We start from the raw sequence: 19,899 nt of genomic DNA, 5'->3' as shown, positions 1-19,899 counted from the left end.
TTCAACAAAGTGTGACCACAGGAGAAGCTAAAGGTTAGACATTCAAAAGGTTCACTGGAGCTGGGTGTGGTGGTGCATACCAGAGACTGAGACAGAGGATCCTGAGTTCAAGACCAGACTGAGCTAGCTGCACAGTGAGAACTCATCAAAGCAAAAACAGTGCAGATGGAACACAAAGTTAGTCGTCAGTCAATAAAATGGGTACATAGGAGTAATTTATACAATTTCATCTACTGTGTATGACAACTTCCACAGGAGTGGGTGAGCAGAAAAGGGGCTCCAATGTGTTAATGTGTATGCAGTGGGCTAATGCTCCATCAGTAGAAGAAACAGACAAAACTATTTCTAGTCTAGAGTTTATATTCTTTCTAGCAGAAAACAGTAAGAAAATGATAGATTTAAATCAGCACAACAAAGAAAAGAATGGTGTCCAGAAACATCTTCCAAAGGTAACACAGTATTCTTTGTGCTTGGTGAACAGCAGACAAAGGAGAATAAACAGTGATTGACATTCTTCATTTTTGTATTTTCAATATAGTCTCCCTATGTAGACCAGGCTAGCCTTAAACTCCCAGCCATCCTTCTTCTGTATCTGATTCTGGACTGCTGGGATTACAGCCATGCACCATCACACACACACACACACACACACACACACACACACACGCTTTGGCAATTCATCCTATCATTTGTAAGCAAATATTTAGTCTACTCTAATATTAGAGTAATGGTAAAAATAAAATGCTGCGGATTCCCCAAGGGGCGTAGTGGCAGAAACACTGCAGGTCCCCAAGTGGCAGCAGGCGGGGTGGGGGTGGGGGGCTGAGACTGCTACAGGCCACGAAAGCGGGGACCCGGGTAGGGAGCTCCGAGTGGCCCACCAGCCATGAGGGCCAGTGGGTCCTAGGCACTGAGTCGCATGATGAGTGAAAGACCCAGAAGGGTAGGTGAGGAAGTGGGTATTTATTTAGTGGGTTATGAAAGGAAAGGGAAAAGAAGGAAGGAGAGAAGGGAGAAGAGCAGAGAGACAGAGGAAGGGGAGAAGTGGGGAGAAGAGAGCAAGGCAGAAGCTGCCTCTGAAAGAGAGGAGAGAGAGAGAGAGAGCAGGAAGATCTTCCTGCCTCAGCGGAGGGTGGAGTGGGCAGGGCTTGTCTCTTAAAGGGACAGGACAGACCATTACAATTAGTCTATTCTAATTATTAGTCTATTTTAGAATATGTGTGTGTGTGTGTTTCAAGACAAGGTTTCACTGCAGTTTTTTTAGAGCCTGTCCCGGAACTAGCTCTTGTAGATCAGGCTGGTCTTGAACTCACAGAGATCCACCTGCCTCTGCCTCCCAAGTGCTGGGATTAAAGGCGTGTGCCACCAGTATAGAAGAAATATTTTAACTTAAAAGCTTTCACTCCCCTCCTTCCCATTATTACAGATTCCAAATGTTGAGGCCATAACTGATCTCTACAAGTGGATTCTGGTAGCTGGATGTGCTGGCATGTAGCCTTAAGCCCAGAACTTAAGGAGACAGATCTCTGGAGCAGGGGGCCAGGCTGCTGGTCTACATGTCAGTTCCAGGTGAAGCCAAGAGCTATGGGAGACCCTAGAGCTACACAGGGAGACCCTAGAGCTACACGGGGAGACCCCTTAAAAGAACAGACTAGTGCCCTTAAGAATCCTTCTTGAAAAGGACTTATTTTGCAGTAGCAGCTCTCCTGCCTGCCCTTAGCTGCAGTCTTTGGCCACTCTTGGGGCTCCGAGGCATTCTCGTCCCTGGCCAAGGGCAGCTTTCCTGTGCAAGGCAATACTTCCAGAGAAAAACTCAACCAGGGTGGGGCTGCTATTCCATTCTAACAATCCCAGCCCTCCAAAACCATACTGACCAGAGCTGGGATGCCATACATACAGGGCAAATTTGGAAAACTTCCTGAAGTTACCAAGGATAACCAGTCATATTCGCAGAAAAAGCCTGTGTGCTGCCTTCACATAAATATTACTTACGTGTTACAGATGGACACTTTCAGAGAACCCGCTATCTCCATGAAGTGGTTCACTTGACACAGTACTTCCATCCCTTAGAAATATTTGCTTAAAGTCAGGAATAAAGCATGGGAAAACCTAGCAAGCATACAAAGAGTACTATCTGGGACACGTTAGCATTTCTTTTTTTTTTTTTTTTTTTTTTTTGGTTTTTCGAGACAGGGTTTCTCTGTGGTTTTGGAGCCTGTCCTGGAACTAGCTCTTGTAGACCAGGCTGGTCTCGAACTCACAGAGATCCGCCTGTCTCTGCCTCCCAAGTGCTGGGATTAAAGGCGTGCGCTGCCACCACCACCCGGCTACGTTAGCATTTCTTGAAGATATGATTGATTCAATTGATATGCAACAGCCTTCTGGGATAAATCTAGCAACAAATATTTTAGTTTCCTGAAAACAAAACAAAAACAAGCAAAAGAAAAAAGAATGCTTCTTGGCTCAAACCATAGGGCTTCTTCACTGGTGGTTCAGTGCAGGCTTTTTTTGCATATGTGCTTTTAGAATAGTGTCGCAGATTGCATGTGTTCATCACAGCAACACTTAACACTCATTAAATAATAATGAAACAGGAGGTCTGGATTATTTTGTTTCTCCTGGGTTTGTTCTTAAGTGACCTTGGACAAATCCAATTCTTCTCTCCTATCTGATACCACAGATCTGTTTCAGGATAATGTTTATGAAGAGACTGCTTTGAGAGGTCATCTATAAAATTTATCTCCTTCCCTACCCTCTGGGATCTTCTTCATGACCCTCCTACCGAACGTCTTCACACATACTTTTAGAGCCCGGTCAATACCATCTGGGGGATGTTTGTGGGGCAGTTAATGAGAACTTCAGCTATGCAGTGCTGCCCGAGCTCCTGAGCAGTGGGAAAGCGGGAAACACAGCAAGCCCTACAGCAGCTTTTCCTTATACCTGCCGTTTTCAGCCTCTTACAACTGACAACATTAAACTACTATGTCACGCGATTTCTTCCTACAGCAATCCGCCCACGATGAAGCGGTTCAAAGGCCCACTCTGGCCGGCCTGGCAGCCGGGCAATAGGCAGCTACAGCTGTGCTGCACATTGTTTCAGAGGCTTACAAAACACAGCCATCTTGCATCAAGAACGTCGCGAGGCCCAGGGAGAGAGGGTGAGCCCTGTCCCTCGGCCCCGGTGCCGCCACCGGCGAAGCGCTGGCACTGTCCGCGCTGCCCGGCAGGCTGCACCTGGCTGCCCCGCCTCCCCCGGGCGAGAGTCCGCGACGACCAACTTGTCCTCAGGCGACTTGGCCCCGACCCTCCGGACGTGCCCGCGCTTGGCCGGGAGCGAAAGCGGGAAGAGAACCGCGGGTCCCCCGCCCCTGCCGCGCGGCGCGGCGCGGCGCGGGCCGAAAGTGGGCGCGGGACTCTCCGGCTTCCACTTGCCAGCTTCCTGCTAGGGCGCGTTTTCAACTGGGGCGCGGCGACCGCCGGGCCGCGGCCTTCTCCCCGCCCCCACGCGAGCCGGGCGCCTCGGGGGCGCGCGCGGGGGTGGTGCCCCTCCCCCCGCAGGCCGGGCGCTGGTCCGCGGCCTGTGCCGCCCTCCCATCCCCCCACTCGCCCCGCTGCACCCCAAAGCCGGGTTTCGGGGGCTCACGATGGCGCTCGCACCCGGTGGGAAGGGAGCGCGAGGCGGGGACGGACCGGGGCGGACGGCGCCTCCGCAGGCCCCGAGGCCCCTCGGCGTGTCTTTTGTGTTTGTACACACCGCGAAAGGCGGCGGGAGGAAGGGGCGGGCGGCGCGCGGGGGAGGAGCGAGCGCGCGCCAGCGAACGAGCGCGCGGGGGGAGGGGCGGGGCGGGGCGCGCGGGGGGCCTGGGCGGGGCCGAGCCTTCCCTCCATTGTGTGTGATTGGTTGGCGCGCGGCGCGGGGCGGGGCGGTGTGTGTAGGAGGTAGCCTCGGTGTCAGCCATCTTTCAATTGTGTTCGCAGCCGTCGCCGCGCCGCCGCCGCTCTCTAACGCCAGCGCCGCCTCTCGCTTGCCGAGCTCCAGCCGAAGGAGAAGGGGGGTAAGTTTCTCCGTCTGCCCGCGTTCCCGGAGCCGGCCCCGTCCGCCGTTGGTGTCGTAGCGGGCCGCGGAGGGCACCCACAGTCCCTCGGGCTCGACCCGCAAACTTTTTGGCGCAGAAACGGAGATGGGGAGCGAGTTTCCCTCTCCCTCGGGCGGCGGCGGCGGCTCCCCCGTCTCCGCCTCAGCCCAGCGGCGGCACCGCCGCGGTGCCGAGCCTGCTCGCCCTCCCGCGCCGTGGGCTCCCCTTTCTTCGGTGAAATCCCGCCCGCCGCCCCTTCCCGGGACCCCAGACCTTCACCATGTCCCGCGCGAGCCCCTCAACTGCCGCCTGCGGGTCCCGGGCCGCAGTTTTTCGGGCGCGAAATGGGTAAAATCGCCGCCGCTTCCCACCCCGGGCTAACTCGCTTTTTGCTGCCTCCCCACAGTTGTGGCTGAGCTTCACCATCTTGTCTCTTCTCTGGTCACCGACCATATTTTCCCCCCCGTTTCTCTCTTCCCCATTTTAAAATGGAAGGAAGAAAAGATTTTAAGAACATTTTTTTGCCTTTTTTGGAGAAAAAGAAACTTGATGCATATGAAATTCAAGATAACAAAAAAGAACTTTTGCATTTTTGTGGCGAGCGGCACGTGGCAGAGGATGGGGTATTTTCGAACGATTTGCTGTTTCTCTGGTTGGAAGGGAATCGGATACGTTTTGCAATTGTTTCCATTTTGTGCTAGTCTTGGGGAGCCGAGTCGCTTGCTGCCAGCGCGGGGCGCCGGGGCCGAGACGGGCAGGTCCGGTACCCAGGGACCCGGGGGAGGCAAAACCAAAAGTTTATGTGGTGTTGGGGTGGGCCGGGCTGTCGATGTCGAGCGCTAATTAAGCCTGGGTGCGGGGCAGTCGGCTTCCATAGCGAAGCACGGGAGGACGGGCTTTGTGGAATGCTCACTGGCAATAGCTGTTGTTCTTGTCTTTCGAGACGCCTTTTTATCAACATAACCGTAAAGATACAAACCTCAAGAATGTTTTCAGATATTTACAGCAATCCAACTGCCAAGCGCGGGGGGGGGCGCGGGGGGGGGCTGGAACCTTTTTTTCTAATTTTTTTTTTTTTTTTAACTGTAATTTGACTCGACCTTTTCTGTGGTTTGGCTTCGTTCATTTGACTTTGTGATCGAATGTTTGCAGGCGTTTCTAATTTCTACTTTAATTAAAGAAATTGAATCAAAACCTATTGGAGTGATCTCACTGGTTTTGGCCGTTTGTCGCTTGGAATTGGCATTATGAGTATTAATGCTGACAATTTTTTCTAGTTTGTTTTTAAGTCATATTTGGGTAGTAGACCTGATCCGCGCCCTTTCAGATTAATTATATAACAGCTTTTTTTCTCCTCTATACTGATTAGTGGGGGGGGGCTTCAGGCAGGAAAATGTGTATGTTTTAGTTGAATATGATGGGTTTTTTTTTTTGTTTTGTTTTAATGCTGGTAGGTAAGTAAGGAGGTGCCCATACCATGGCTCGTACAAAGCAGACTGCCCGTAAATCCACCGGTGGTAAAGCACCCAGGAAACAACTGGCTACAAAAGCCGCTCGCAAGAGTGCGCCCTCTACTGGAGGGGTGAAGAAACCTCATCGTTACAGGTATTTTTGAAAGGGGTAGGAAAAAAGTGTCTTAACAGTATGTCCATGCACTTGAACAAGAAGATGGGTAGGTAACAGTCGTACTTTTTGTTTTGGGGAAAAGATATTTCTCCGTCTTAAATACTTAACTACCGCTAGTATATGTATTTATATGCATGTTTGTTTATGGATATGTGTAACTTGGTATCAGGTTTTATTGATAAAATTTTGAAGCTGTAATCCGATCTAAAGTCTAAAGGGACCCAGTACCCAACTGATAATAGGACACACTATTAACTAGCCATTATTATTTTTTTTTTTTTTTTTTTTTTTTTTTGGTTTTTTCGAGACAGGGTTTCTCTGTAGCTCTGGAGCCTGTCCTGGAACTCCTTTTGTAGACCAGGCTGGCCTCGAACTCACAGAGATCCGCCTGCCTCTGCCTCCCGAGTGCCCATTATTAAATTTTTTAACTAGTAAATGGTTACTTTTGTGTATACTATGAACACATGTATTTTATATACGTAAATGATTTTGTATATATGTTGTATATATAATTTGTGTGTGTGTGTGTGTACAAACACACACATTTTTCCTAGGTTGCCCCTCATCACTTGTAAAGTAATAGCTTGCCTTAGGGAGACCATTAAAGTCCCCATTGATCATAGTTACTTGGTGGTTTTTTTTCCCTCCTTTATTACCTCATTTTATTTTGATGTAAGCACTGTTGTTAAGGACATCTACCATTAGAGGGCACAAGTTGCCCAAATTTGCATAAACAGATTTTACAGTGAAGAGCTCATACAGTAGAAGAAATATTTGGGTGTTAAAAAAAATAGGGCAGTGACTTAATTTTAGAAAGTTTTCTTCCATGTGGAAGAAACAATGTGAAATCAAGTTTTCAAATGTAATCATAACTGAGGATAGAATAGTGGGGATCGAATACAGCTGTGTCAAGTGAATCGTAGTAAAATGGGCTAAATCTTTTAGGACATTAAATCTAAGGCACAGATGGGGCAAAGGAAAGTGATAAACACGGGAGCGTCTAAGCCATCTTTATTGCTAGCCTAACAGGGACGGTAGGGCTCCAGTTAACCTGGGCTTGCCTGAAACTCATTATGTAGATGAGGCTGGTATCGAGCCTCCTCAGTGCTGCAAGCATACAATATCATATTCAGCTCAAAGTTGTGTAATATTTAGCTCAGATGTGTGTGTGTACAGGTAAAAATGAATGTAGGGCTTGATTAACTGCCTTTTTTTATTTTTAAAAGTGATCTTCCTCTTAAGAATTAAATATTCAGCCGGGCGGTGGTGGCGCACGCCTTTAATCCCAGCACTTGGGAGGCAGAGGCAGGCGGATCTCTGGGAGTTCGAGACCAGCCTGGTCTACAAGAGCTAGTTCCAGGACAGGCTCCAAAACCACAGAGAAACCCTGTCTCGAAAAACCAAAAAAAAAAAAAAAAAAGAATTAAATATTCAGATCATAAAAGTGATCTGTGAAATTCATTACTGAAGACTAGTTGAGCAGTTCATTCTTTGAAAATTTGCTGAATTGCTGCTTTTCTGTGTGTGGTATGCTGATTTAGTAACAACTTCTTTAATGTTATCTTTTGAAGGCCTGGTACTGTGGCACTCCGTGAAATCAGACGCTATCAGAAATCCACTGAACTTCTGATCCGCAAACTCCCCTTCCAGCGTCTGGTGCGAGAAATTGCTCAGGACTTCAAAACAGATCTGCGCTTCCAGAGTGCAGCTATTGGTGCTTTGCAGGTAAACTGATGGGTGGGGAAAACCCTTGTTCTTGTTATGATTTGTATCAAGAGCAATTACACATCTTTTTTGTTTTCGTGTAACTTTATTGTTATAAGCCTACGAGGTAGGCTGTGAGGTATGATTCACTGTTGATGAAATTTAAAGGTTAAATGGTTCGAGGTAGCTGGGTAGTCGTGCCCTTTAATCCCAGCTCTTGGGAAGCTGAGGGAGACTGATCTTTGAGGACAGCCAGGGTTACACATAGAAAACCTGTTTTGAGAAACCTAAATAAATGGGCATATAATTGGTTGAACTATTTCTGTGGTTAGGCTAAGCTTCATTTGATTGGTCAATTCCAGGAATAGGCATCCATTAAATTCATGGTAGATTGAAATGACTGAAATTTCAGCTACCAAAATCCCCCCATACTGTTCCTTAGAATTTTATTTATATTTTAAAAGCTGCTTATAAATCCTCTGAACAAATCACAATCTCTAAGAACCCTAAAAGGACTAATGGCTTTTGTTTTCTAATTACTGTTAGTAGACTGTGTCTAACACATCACTATACTTGGAAGTATTATCATTATCATCCTTATATGCCGATAATAAAGCTTTTTCAGTTGAAATTATTAAACATGTTGGTGGGAGAACGCTTGTCTTTTTAAATTAATTCACGTGTAAATGTCCATTGTCAATATTACTCGGTTTCATAGTTACCAGTAAATGATTTCAAGCAAAATGTGCACTTTTTTTAGTGTCCTGATTTTTGAGTGGACTAATTTTTTTTTATTTAGGTTTATTCTGAAATAATAGCCAAATAGCCAGCTGTATAGTTGAGGGTGACCTTGAACTTTACTTCTCCAGCATATACCTGAAGACTGGGATTACAGGCATGCTCTATCATGCCTGCTTTATGTGATGCTTGAGATCAAATCCAAAACATAATAGGCAAACTACACACACACACACGGGGTTTCTCTGGCTGACCTCCCAAGGGCTGGGATAAAGGTGTTCGCCTCCACTGCCCAGCTAGCCAAGTGTTAACCAGTCAAAGTTTTTCATGTGTGTATGTGTGTGTGCATGCTTGTAGATTAGTTGTAAGATTATAGCTCCGAAAGTGTTAGAGATGCTACATAGTAGTCCTGTTCTTTATCTGTATATGTAAGGCCCTATAGGTACCACAAGACAAAAGTCTGGTTGAAGTAGGATCTAGAAGCAGATAGGATTCCAAACAGCACTTTAATCTGTGATGACTCAAAGGCAAGGGTGTTGATACAAATTCAAGGCCAGCCTGGGCTATACCGTGAAACTTTGTCTCTTAAAAACAAGTTACTCTATTTTTGGCATTAGAATTATACACTTTAAGCTGGGCGTGATGGGGTTTGTTGGTCTGTAATTCTAACACTCATGAATAGTTCCAAGAGGGTTATTAGTCAGCATCAGGGTGGACTACATAGCTAGTTCAAGACTAACCTGGAATAATACATATTGTCATTCTGACTTTTAAAAAGAAGAGAGGCATGGTAGTGTGTGCCCTTCATTCCAGTAATCCCAGAAATAAGAGAGTAAGACAGGCAAATCTTTTGAGTTTGAGTCTAGCCTGGTCTACATAGGAAGTTCGTGGCAGCCAGGGCTATAAAGAGAAACCCTGTCTCAAAACAAGATTCCAGGATAGGCTCCAAAGCTACAGAAAAAAACCCTATTTCGAAAAAACAAAAGGATTGTAGGCACTGGAAAGATGCTTCGGTGGTTAAAAGCTGTTTTTCCTTTATTTCCCATCTACATCAGTAACTTCAGTTCCAGGGAATCTAATACTCTTCCTCTTCAGCTTTTGGGGGCACTGGCATGAATGCATGGGTGTGAAGCAGGTACAAGCAGGCTCCCCACACGCCCACACATAACAAATTAATCTTTTTTAAACTGCATCATTAACTTTTAAAAATAGCTTCTCTGTCACCCTTCCCTAACATTCTAAGATCCCTAAAACTGGATGACTTCAAATCCTATGTATTACTTGGGTGGTGTTGCTTTTGTGTACTGCGCAGTACTTTATAACTTAGACACAGTAGCGTGGTAAAGGAGGTGGGACAGAGCAGTGTACTTCTGTTTTGCAGTCCAAAATGGAGCTTGAATCTAGGGTCTCCTGCTTCCCTGGTAAGCACTCTATCTACACTGAATTATGCCCAGGTTACTGGTTAGCAGTAAAGGAAGCTAGGTTGAGAGTTGTGGAGATGACTACACAACTAAAGGGAAGGAATATAAATAGTTCAGAGAGGTAGATATGGATAATTGGGAATTGGCCGATGGGATGCTTAGCTTTTACCCTAAATGCCAGGGAACTTGAACTAAAATGTTTGTATATTAAAAATGGACAGTTTTGAAACGAGTCAGATCGTAAATGTATTCAGTGTTATAGATTACCTGTGTGTAGTAGTGTACACTTTTACTCCCAGCACTCAGGAAGCAGAGGTGGGCAGATCTCTGAGTTTGAGGTCAGCCTGGTCTTCAAAATGAGTTTATGGACAGCTGGGGCTACACAGAGAAATAACCTGAGAAAACAATAGAAAATGTTATAAATTAATGTCATAACATGCTTTATCTTATTTTGATACAGGGTCTTATTGTTTAGACCTGGCTGGCCTAGAAGTCAGATTTCCTGCTCTGGGCTCTCTTTACAAGTTTAGTGCTAAAGGGATTTGGGAGCATTTGGTAAAAGAATTGGGAATATATGTGTGTTGTGAATTCAGTAATCTTCCAGAACACAACTCTTAGAAGCAAATAGTCTCAGAAACCTGACACTTCTTTAGTTCCTAGAAGTTTGTGCTACCCTTCACAGAACATTCATCCTAATGCTGAGTTAAACAAGATAAACTGATTTCTTACTGAGAAACTTCTGTTGGTTTCTATGTTGTAAATTCCCGAGAGCAGGCCACAGTGTGTTGTACTTAGCTCACTGTTATTATTTTTGCAATTGTGCATGTGCACATGAAAGTCAGGACAAGTTGGAGGATTTGATTTCCTACCACGTAGGCTTCCAAGAATCAAATCCAGAGTGTCAGGTTTGCCAACAAGCCACTACCCACTAAGCCATCCCACTAGCCCACTTTCTAGACTTTTTACTTCACTTGTAGAACAGCCCAAGAATGAGTTTCTAAACAGTAAAGATTTTGGTTTGGAATATATAAGATATGAGTGAGTTGTACAGAAAAGAGTTGGGGAGTGGTGCCATACTGTGAATCATGCTTATCCCCAGAACAGATCTGGTTTTCGAGACAAGTTTTCTGTTGTATAACAGAGCTCTGGCTTTCCTGGAACTCACTCTGTGGCCTTGAACTCACAGAAATCCACCTGCCTCTGTTTCCCAAGTACTGGGACTGAAGGTGTGCACCACCACCTGGCTTCCTAGAACAGATTTTTGTTACTATTTTTGAGGCAGGGCCTTGCTAAGTTGTCCAGGCTAGATTTGAACATGTGATCTCCTGCCTCAGCCTCAAAAGTAGGTAGAAGCCTGAACTAGTAGGCCCAGCTGGAGATTTAATTAGGGTTAGGTATAAAAAGCAAACCAGCAAAACTGAACATCTATATGGGAACAAAGCATTACATAGAATGAGATCTCTTAGCAAATTAACTGAAGGATAGTAAAAGCTGACTGATACATAGTAGGGCCAATATGAGTGCCAAGTAACTGGAGTATAACTTAATTACCAAGAACATATTCCTCCAGGGAGGCAGATTTTTATAGAAGTGGGGTACTAAGGATTCCTTAAAGGATGAAAGTAGAGGCTGAAGAGAAAGCTTGGTTAAGTGCTTATCTTGCAAACATGAAGGCCTGAGTTCAATCTCTAACATCCATGTAAAAAGCTGTCCGTGGTGGTAGATGCTTTTAAATACTGACACTAAGTCGAGGTCAGGGGAGAGGGGAGCAGAGAAAATTTATAGTGCAACTATAAAACAATAAAAAAGAATCTTACAAAATAAAGGATAAAGAAAATAAAGCACTCGGCCTAAATTTAAATATGTGTGTGTGTATGTTACTAATGGGCTCAGTGTATAACCTGCCTAACCTGGTTGGCTAGTCCCAGATTTCCGAGACAGACAGTGTCTCAAAAAACAAAGTTGAGACTGGAAAGATGGTTTAGTCATTAAAGTGCTCCTCATACACGTGTGAGGACCTGGGTTCAGATCCCCAGTACACACTGAAAGAGGGACACAGTGTCTATCATCTCAGTGCCGGGGAATTGGAGATAGGCAGATCCTTAAGAACTTGCTGACTTGCCAGCCTAGCTGAATTGGAGGACTCCAGTTTCAATAAAAAGCTATGTCTCGAAAAATAATGTAAGAGCTGACAAAGGCCCCAGTGTCCATCTCTGCCTGATGCATGCAGGCAAGTGGCTCTTGAGGGAACAGTACCTGAGGTTGATCTCTGGTACACACAAACCTTCCCACCCAAATCTATACATAAAGGACAAAAGTGTGAATGTGCTCCACTGACAGAGCACTTGCTTAGTATACACAAAGCCCTCTTCAGCACAGTAATTTGTAAAAATTTTCCGTGTGTATATTTTGTGTTTAGCCATATTCCTCTTCACTTCCTTTGTTTTTGTTTGTTTTGTTTTTTTGAGACAGGGTTTCTCTGTGGTTTTGGAGCTGTCCTGGAACTCGCTCTTGTAGACCAGGCTGGCCTCGAACTCACAGAGATCCGCCTGACTCTGCCTCCCAAGTGCTGGGATTAAAGGCATGTGCCACTACCGCCTGATCTTTGTTAGTATTTATGAAGCAGAATCTCGGTCTTGTTGTGGGAAGTATTGGTGAAAGGGGATGCCACTAGGCTGCACTGTACTCCCGATTCTACCCTAGGAACCCTAGAAACATCTTTCAAAATGAAGCCATTTGTGTGTGTGTGGGAATGTGAATGCTAATATGCCATTCAAAGGATAACCTGCAGTAGTTTGTTGGCTGCTTCCATCATGTGGATCCCAGAGAACAAATAATGCCAGCATTTGTGAGTTGTAGGCTTTGGGTTCTCTCTTCCTTATCACATTACATGACAAGTGTCAATGAATGGTTCATATTGCTAGCAAGTTTTAGGTGGTAGGATGAATAAGAAAATACCCTGGGGAATCTTACAGTGAAATAGGGTGGGTAGAGACAGGATCAGCATTCTAGAGGGCACAAAATGTCATTGCGCATTAAGGTTTTGGAAGAAAGTACTTTGGAGCTGGTTAAACAGATAAAAGTAAACCAATCTGTGATGTATTCTGGAACCATTAAGTACTCCTGTAGAACTGAAGAAAGGACAAACTGGGCGGTGGCGGCACACGCCTTTAATTCCAACACTTGGGAGGGGAGGCAGAGGGAGGTGAATCTTTTGAGTTTGAGGCCAGCCTGGTCTACAGAGTAAGCGCCAGGACAAGTCTACAAAGCTACGGAGAAACCCTACCTCGACAAACGAGAGAGAGAGAAAATAAAAGAACAAAGAGCAAGGTGCTGAGTTCAGTCCTCACTCAGCACTACAAAGTGTAAACAAGAAGGTAGATGGGATCATATGTGCTAGGGACTTGTTCTCCGTATTGCAGCTGCCATGGTGTCCCTACTGAAGAGATACTGGGCTGCATACAATCCCCTTGTAAGGCGGGAATGTTAGAATTGGCTTCTTTGACGTGTCTTGGTGCTTTGTGTTGTTTTGGTAGATTTTTTTTTTTTTAGTATGAACATTTGATTATATATAAGTTTTGATTAAAAAGTAAGTTTTTAAAGGGTTTTACTATATAAGTGTTGGAAACAGTAGTAATTTTTCTTTATTGTTGTTGCAGGAGGCAAGTGAGGCCTATCTGGTTGGCCTTTTTGAAGATACCAACCTGTGTGCTATCCATGCCAAACGTGTAACAATTATGCCAAAAGATATCCAGCTAGCACGCCGCATACGCGGAGAACGTGCTTAAGAGTCCACTATGAGGGGAAACATTTCATTCTCAAAAAATTTTTTTTCCTCTTCTTCCTGTTATCAGTAGTTCTGAATGTTAGATATTTTTTCCATGGGGTCAAAAGGTACCTAAGTATATGATTGCGAGTGGAAAAATAGGGGACAGAAATCAGGTATTGGCAGTTTTTCCATTTTCATTTGTGTGTGAATTTTTAATATAAATGCAAGATGTAAAGCATTAATGCAAGCAAAATGTTTCAGTGAACACATTTCAACAGTTCAACTTTATAACAATTATAAATAAACCTGTTAAAATTTTCTGGACAATGCCAGCATTTGGATTTTTTTAAAATAAGTAAATTTCTTATTGACGGCAACTAAATGGTGTTTGTAGCATTTTTATCATACAGTAGATACCATCATTCACTATACTTTTCTAACTGAGTTGTCCTACATGCAAGTACATGTTTTTAATGTTGTCTGTCTTCTGTGCTGTTCCTGTAAGTTTGCTATTAAAATACATTAAACTATACCTGCTTTTGGTCTTTATTATCAACCTTACAGATACAAATTTAATATCCAGGGATTTGCTATATCACCTTATGTCTGAGACAACTTTTTGAGATCCCAGGCAGTAGTGGTACACACCTTTAATCCCAACACTTGGGAGGCAGAGGCAGTTGGATCTCTGAGTTTGAAACCAGCTTGGTCTGCAGATTGAGTTCCAGACAGCCAAAGCTACACAGAAAAACTATGTCTCCAAAAACGTCCTACCCTCCCCCCCCAAAAAAAAAAAGCTTGAGAGACATAGAAAAAGTAACTGGAGCACCTGGAAATAAATTTTTTTTTAAAAGACATTTTTATTTTTTATTTATTTTTTTTAATATTTATTTATTTATTATGTATACAATAGTCTGTCTGTGTAGATGCCTGAAGGCCAGAAGAGGGCACCAGACCTCTTTACAGATGGTTGTAAGCCACCATGTGGTTGCTGGGAATTGAACTCAGGACCTTTGGAAGAGCAGGCAATGCTCTTAACCACTGAGCCATCTCTCCAGCCCCCTGGAAATAATTTGAATAAAGAACCCTCTCTCGAAAAACCAGAGTGTAATCATCAGTATATACTATATATACTATTAAACCTTTAATGGTAACAAAAATGTATAGATCGAAAGGTCTTACTATTCCAAAATGCTGCATATTAAGTTATTCAAGCACCAATCATTCATTAACTTGTTTTGGTTAGCATTGGAGTGTTTAATGTGAAGTGTGATGACAGGCACTAAGAACATGAACTTAGCTGAAACACTGAAGGACACGCAGTGTTAACTAACTGGGCAGAGAGCACACTAGATGGCAGTTTTTTGGGTTTTTTTTTTTGTTTTTTTGTTTTGTTTGTTTTGTTTTTTTTAGCAGAAACCAGATTATAGGTGCTTATAGAAATCGACTGGGGCCGGGCGGTGGTGGCGCACGCCTTTAATCCCAGCACTTGGGAGGCCGAGGCAGTCGGATCTCTGTGAGTTTGAGACCAGCCTGGTCTACAGAGCTAGTTCCAGGACAGGCTCCAAAGCCACAGAGAAACCCTGTCTCGAAAAACCAAAAAAAAAAAAGAAAGAAATCGACTGGGGCCAGGTGTGTTAGTACAGGCCTTTAATCCCAGCGTTTGGGAGTCTATAAAAAGCTTGTTCTTGGTTTCAGTCTTCAGCAGTGTACACTGCGTGTGATGGCTCATCCTTGTAAGCTAGATCTGGTTTATGCCTTTTAACCCCAGCATTCCGGAGGCAGGGGCAAACATCTAATTTTGAGGCCAGCCTGGTCTACAAGGTAGCCAGGGCTGCATAGAAAAACCCTGTCTCCAAAAAAAAAGTCTGTTGGACAAATTAGTGCAATTATTTTTAGATTGTTGGTACATTTTGTCATAAATATAGAATCTTGCTGTATGGAGCACTGACTGACCTTCAGACAGCAGTCTTGGAATGTGTTACAGGTAAGACTTCAAGTAAAAGTATCTCTTGTTTCTTGACCTAGGTCTCCTGTAGCCCTGGTTGTCCTGGAACTCAGTATGTAGACCAGGTTGGCCTCAAACTCACAGATCCAACTGCCTCTGCCTCCCAAGTGCTGGGGTTAAAGGTGTGTGCCACTAGGCCCAGCTCAAGAACTGCTGTATGAATTGCCCTCTGACTTCGATGTGCATGCTGTCTACCCACTCCCGATAGAATTGCAAAAATAATAAAAGTACCACTCTAACTTGGAGCAGTTTTTTGGGTTTTGTTTTGTTTTTGATGTCTTTGTGGACTGGAACTTTTGATGTGTTGGCCGCCACCCTCAGCAAGAATAAGGGAGCTTTAAGAAGTTACCAGTTGGGCTGGAGAGATGGTTCAGTGGTTAAGAGCATTGCCTGACCTTCCAAAGGTCCTGAGTTCAATTCCCAGCAACCACATGGTGGCTCACAACCATCTGTAATGGAGCCCTCTTCTGACTTCATGCAGACTCGGGAGGCAGAGGCAGGTGGATCTCTGTGAATTCAAGGCCAGCCTGATCTACAAAGTGAGATCCAGGATGGGTTCCAAAACTCCTGGCCTCAAACCTCTAATTTTTCCAAATGGGAGACCAGCAGCTTTGAGTGTTGTGCTATTGAGTATTGGACTCACCAGAGTAGCAAACATAGAATATAAGCACTGGCACCCTCGTAGGAATTCTGGTGGATGTGTGTTATATTTATTACCACTATTAACTTTGCAAAGTTCGAGTTGAAATGTCTGCAGTAAGCTTTACAGTTTAAAAATCCAGGCCCAGGGTTGGAGAGATGGCTCAGTTGTACACTGACTACTCTTCCAGAGGACCCAGTTCGATTTCCATCACCCACATGGCTGCTCACAACTGTCTGTAACTCCAGTTTCAGGGGATCCAACACCCTCACACAGTACACACAGGCAAACAAAAATTTTAAAAATCCAGGCTCTGGGCCAATTGCTACTTTCGTGTTAGGTAACCTCCAGCAGCACCCCCCCCACACACACACCTTTGCCTCACTCGTCCTTACGGAGCTGCCCCTGTGTAACAAGAGATGCTCCAGAACAGAGCAAGCAGAACACCTGTGTCGATGGGGCCACATTCTAGTGAGTTCACTGAGAAATAATAGCGTAAAACAAACGGAGATAAATACGTTGTAAAGGAATTGGGGGTGGTGTCTCACATGGCCATCAGCAAGATGTCTTTCAAGTAAAATCCTGAAGGAACAGACAGCAAGCAACATGGTGGGAGAGGAAAGTGTGTTAGGTCCTGCTGGTCCCAATCAGTGCAAACAGCCTGGTGTGCTTGCTCCAGGAACCAGGTGAGGGTGTGGGTGTGGCTGCAGCAAAGAACAGATAAGGAGCCAGAGCTTGCAGGGCATCAGAAGACCCACAAGAACACTGGATGGGATGGAAGCCTCCAGGGAGTTAAGACAAAGGAAAAGATGGGACAGTGTGTTGGGATGAGATCACTCTGGCTGCTGTGTCACTAAGAACAGGAAACCGTGATAGAGTAGTTTGGACTTGGTGCTGGCATCCAGGAGGTCTTTGAAAGACAGGATGGCGAAAACTTGGTGTATGTGGGTGTGCCTGAGAAAAGGCACTAGCATTTCTCTCAGGAATTCAAGGTCATGCTTGCTTCTACAAGTCAAGTGGGCTTCCCATCAAACGGGGCTAGTGGGAACTGGTGAGTGAGCCCTTGCTGCCAGCTGGAAGACCTGAGGTGCATCCCTGAGATTCACGTGTTGAAGGGAAGCAATCAGGAGAAACTGGGAGTGGTAGCGGTGTTAGGATCAGTGAGTATGTTTAGGAAATCCTGTGAAGTGAGCTCCAGGATGGGGAGGTGGATGCTAACCAGATGTGTCAGAAGCTGTAGGCAGGAAAAATCTGTACTTATCCCTGCTGCGCACGGTAGCTTGAGCCTTTAATCCCAACACTCACTGAGATCCTGTCTCAAACAAACATTCTTCACTAAGATTAGACCCTATGCCCATAACAAAAGGAGACATTCTTGACTCACAGCGGGCCAAAAGGCCAACCCCAATCAAAGAGGTACCTCTCTGGGGCAGGTCAAAGAGGGCAGCACTGGGTCAAGGCATCCTTAAATCCTGGTCCCCACCGGGAAGCATCTCTGTCTCCCAGGCAGGCAGGCTGAGTTGGTTAACACCCACCTAGAGAAAACAGCCCCATTCTGACCTAGAATAGCGAAGACAATATTTTTACATTGTAAATCTTTCCATTTGTCCAAACCACCATACCATGGAATTTCTGTCCCTGAAACATATTAACTGCTCAAAATGTAGCTTGGGGCCATGAACCTGTACAAATGGCCAAGGAGTGTGTTCAGGGCTGGTTCCCTTTGTGAGTATTCTGGGCTGCTGTTCATCTTCTTTGCTGATCTCCAGGTCCATCACCAAGAAAACATACTCGTCCTGTAATAAGCCAGCTCCCTAAAGTTGTCCTCAGCTCCACACGTCCACAAAGTGAATAACTGAATGGATAAATAAATGTAATTTTTACCCCTTAGTGGTGGTCCATGCCTTGATCCCAGCACTTAGGCAGTGAAGGCAGGCTGATCTCTGTGAGTTTGAGGCCTATCTGGTTTACAAAGTGAGTTCCAGGACAACCAGGGCTACCCACAGAAACCCTTTCTCGAAAAAACAGAAAAACAAAAACAAAAAAAGGAAAGCAAAAAGCAAAGCTCTCCTGTGACCGATCCAGCTCCCTTCTGAGGGCAGCACTTCCCACAGCTTCCCTCAAGGCTGTACCTCACTGATGCGACTCCTCCAACAAATGCATCATGGGAGACAGACCACAACAGAGCTTATAAAAATGTGTGTTGTTTCAGGTCACAATACACATTTTATTTCACTATGTTACTATCCTAAATGTAACAGCTTTCATATTCTAAATGAATTTTTACACATTAAACTTGAAGCAATTTAATATTAAAAATCATAGTGGAGCCGGGCAGTGGTGGTGCACACCTTTAATCCCAGCGCTCAGTAGGCAGAGGCAAGCGGGTCTCTGTGAGTTTGAGGCCAGCCTGGTCTACAAAGCAAATTCCAGGCCAGCCAGGGCTGCACAGAGAAACCTTGCCTCTGAAGTCAGGATTTGCCTGCCTTTGTCTCCCAATGTTGGGATCCCTGTCCTGCGACTCCACACTCAGCCACTTGCCACTGGTACAGCAGATAGCTGGTGGGCACTGGGCATACAGTGTGAAGTGACTTATGAATGAACATCCTAAAGATTTATAAATTAATGAAAATGCACATCAAACCCATGATTTTAGTTGGCACTAAATTTTGAATCACAGGTGGTTTGGACAGAGTGGTTTGAAACAAGTTTGAGACACTGTAGGCCAGGTAACTCACTATGTAGCCCAGGCTATCCTTGAACTTTTCCTGCCTGGATCCTCCTGCTTCCCAAGTATTGGGAGAGCACACGGTTGGTACCACCACACCCTGATTTTAAAAATATCTTGCTTTAGGATCCTAAGAGAGACATACATAGATGTAATCTTCATGGGAAGTAGAAAAGGACAAGATCTCCTGAGGAAATTGGGAGCATGGGGACCTTGGGAGAGGGTTGAAGAGGAGGGAAGCATAGAAAAATGAAGAGCTCAATAAAAATCAATTAAAAAAGAAAGCTGAGCAAGCCAGAGAAAGTAAAAAAAAAAAAAAAAATCTCATTTTGTTTTTCAAGATAAGGTTTCTCTGTGTAGCCCTGGCTGTCCAGGAACTTACTCTGTAGACCAGGCTGGCCTTGAACTCAGAGATCTGCTTGCTTCTGCCTCCTGAGTGCTGGGATTAATGATAGTTTGGTTTTAAAGGCGATGCTGGCAAGAATAAGGAAAAGTGTCAGGGAAAAGTCCAGGTGTAAAAAAAAAATGCTGAAAAAATGCTGGGCTGGAGAGGTGGTTCAGTAGTTAACACTGGTTGCTCTTCCAGAGGACCTGGGTTCGATTCCCGGCATCCAAATGGCAGCTCACAACTGTCTGTAACTGTAGCTCCAGTTCCAGGAGATCTGGCAGTCTCACACAGACACTCATAGAGACAAAACACCAAGGCACATGAATAAAAACACAAGAATGTATAGAAAAGCTTCTTGGTCATCTTATTTGAGCCTGATTCCGAGCGAGGGGAACGGTGTGTGTGTGTGTGTGTGTGTGTGTGTGTGTGTGTGTGTGTGTGTGTGTGTGTGAAGTGGCTAGGGTTTAGGCTGTCCCTAGCTTCGCATGAAGTCCGCTCACCTAAGCTTCGTTTCCCCGAAGGCAGTACCAAAGCAACCACACTGGCTCCAGGCAGGCCAGCAGATGGCCGCGCATCAGGCTTTTCCTGCAAATCCCAAGCGCCATGTGGAGTGTCGGCTGGTACTGCAGGTGCTCTGACCCCAGCCATGACCCTGGTCCCCCATTGCTCCAGCTCGCGATTGTCTCCTCCAGCACTCCTTGGAGAGGCTCCCGAGCTCCCTCGGGTTCCCTATGCTTCTTGGGGGCCTGTGCTAGCCAAGTTGGCTCTCCCGCGGTAGCGGTGCTGGGTTCCCGCTGCCCG

At 45.2% G+C, this 19,899-nt stretch overlaps 1 protein-coding gene across 1 annotated transcript; it reads left to right on the top strand.

The window, feature by feature from the left end:
• The first annotated feature begins 3,922 nt into the window (after nt 1–3,922).
• On the top strand, nt 3,923–13,881 carry LOC130874254 (histone H3.3A). Its single transcript, XM_057769284.1, has 4 exons — nt 3,923–4,055; nt 5,531–5,681; nt 7,274–7,427; nt 13,225–13,881. The coding sequence occupies exons 2-4, from the start codon at nt 5,554–5,556 to the stop codon at nt 13,351–13,353; spliced, it is 411 nt and encodes a 136-aa protein (XP_057625267.1). The 5' UTR covers nt 3,923–4,055; nt 5,531–5,553; the 3' UTR covers nt 13,354–13,881.
• The last annotated feature ends 6,018 nt before the right edge of the window (nt 13,882–19,899 follow it).

Source organism: Chionomys nivalis, chromosome 5, assembly GCF_950005125.1.
Source record: "Chionomys nivalis chromosome 5, mChiNiv1.1, whole genome shotgun sequence".
Taxonomy (NCBI): Eukaryota; Metazoa; Chordata; class Mammalia; order Rodentia; family Cricetidae; genus Chionomys; species Chionomys nivalis.
This window is presented reverse-complemented; position numbering and strand designations above follow the sequence as displayed.

What these genes read in the sequence shown, in the direction of transcription:
- LOC130874254 (XM_057769284.1), top strand. Translation starts at nt 5,554, where the DNA reads ATGGCTCGTACAAAGCAGACTGCCCGTAAATCCACCGGTGGTAAAGCA. An exon ending in AAGAAACCTCATCGTTACAG is followed by an intron (nt 5,682 to 7,273) that starts GTATTTTTGAAA and finishes TATCTTTTGAAG; the next exon opens with GCCTGGTACTGTGGCACTCC. An exon ending in CAGCTATTGGTGCTTTGCAG is followed by an intron (nt 7,428 to 13,224) that starts GTAAACTGATGG and finishes TTGTTGTTGCAG; the next exon opens with GAGGCAAGTGAGGCCTATCT.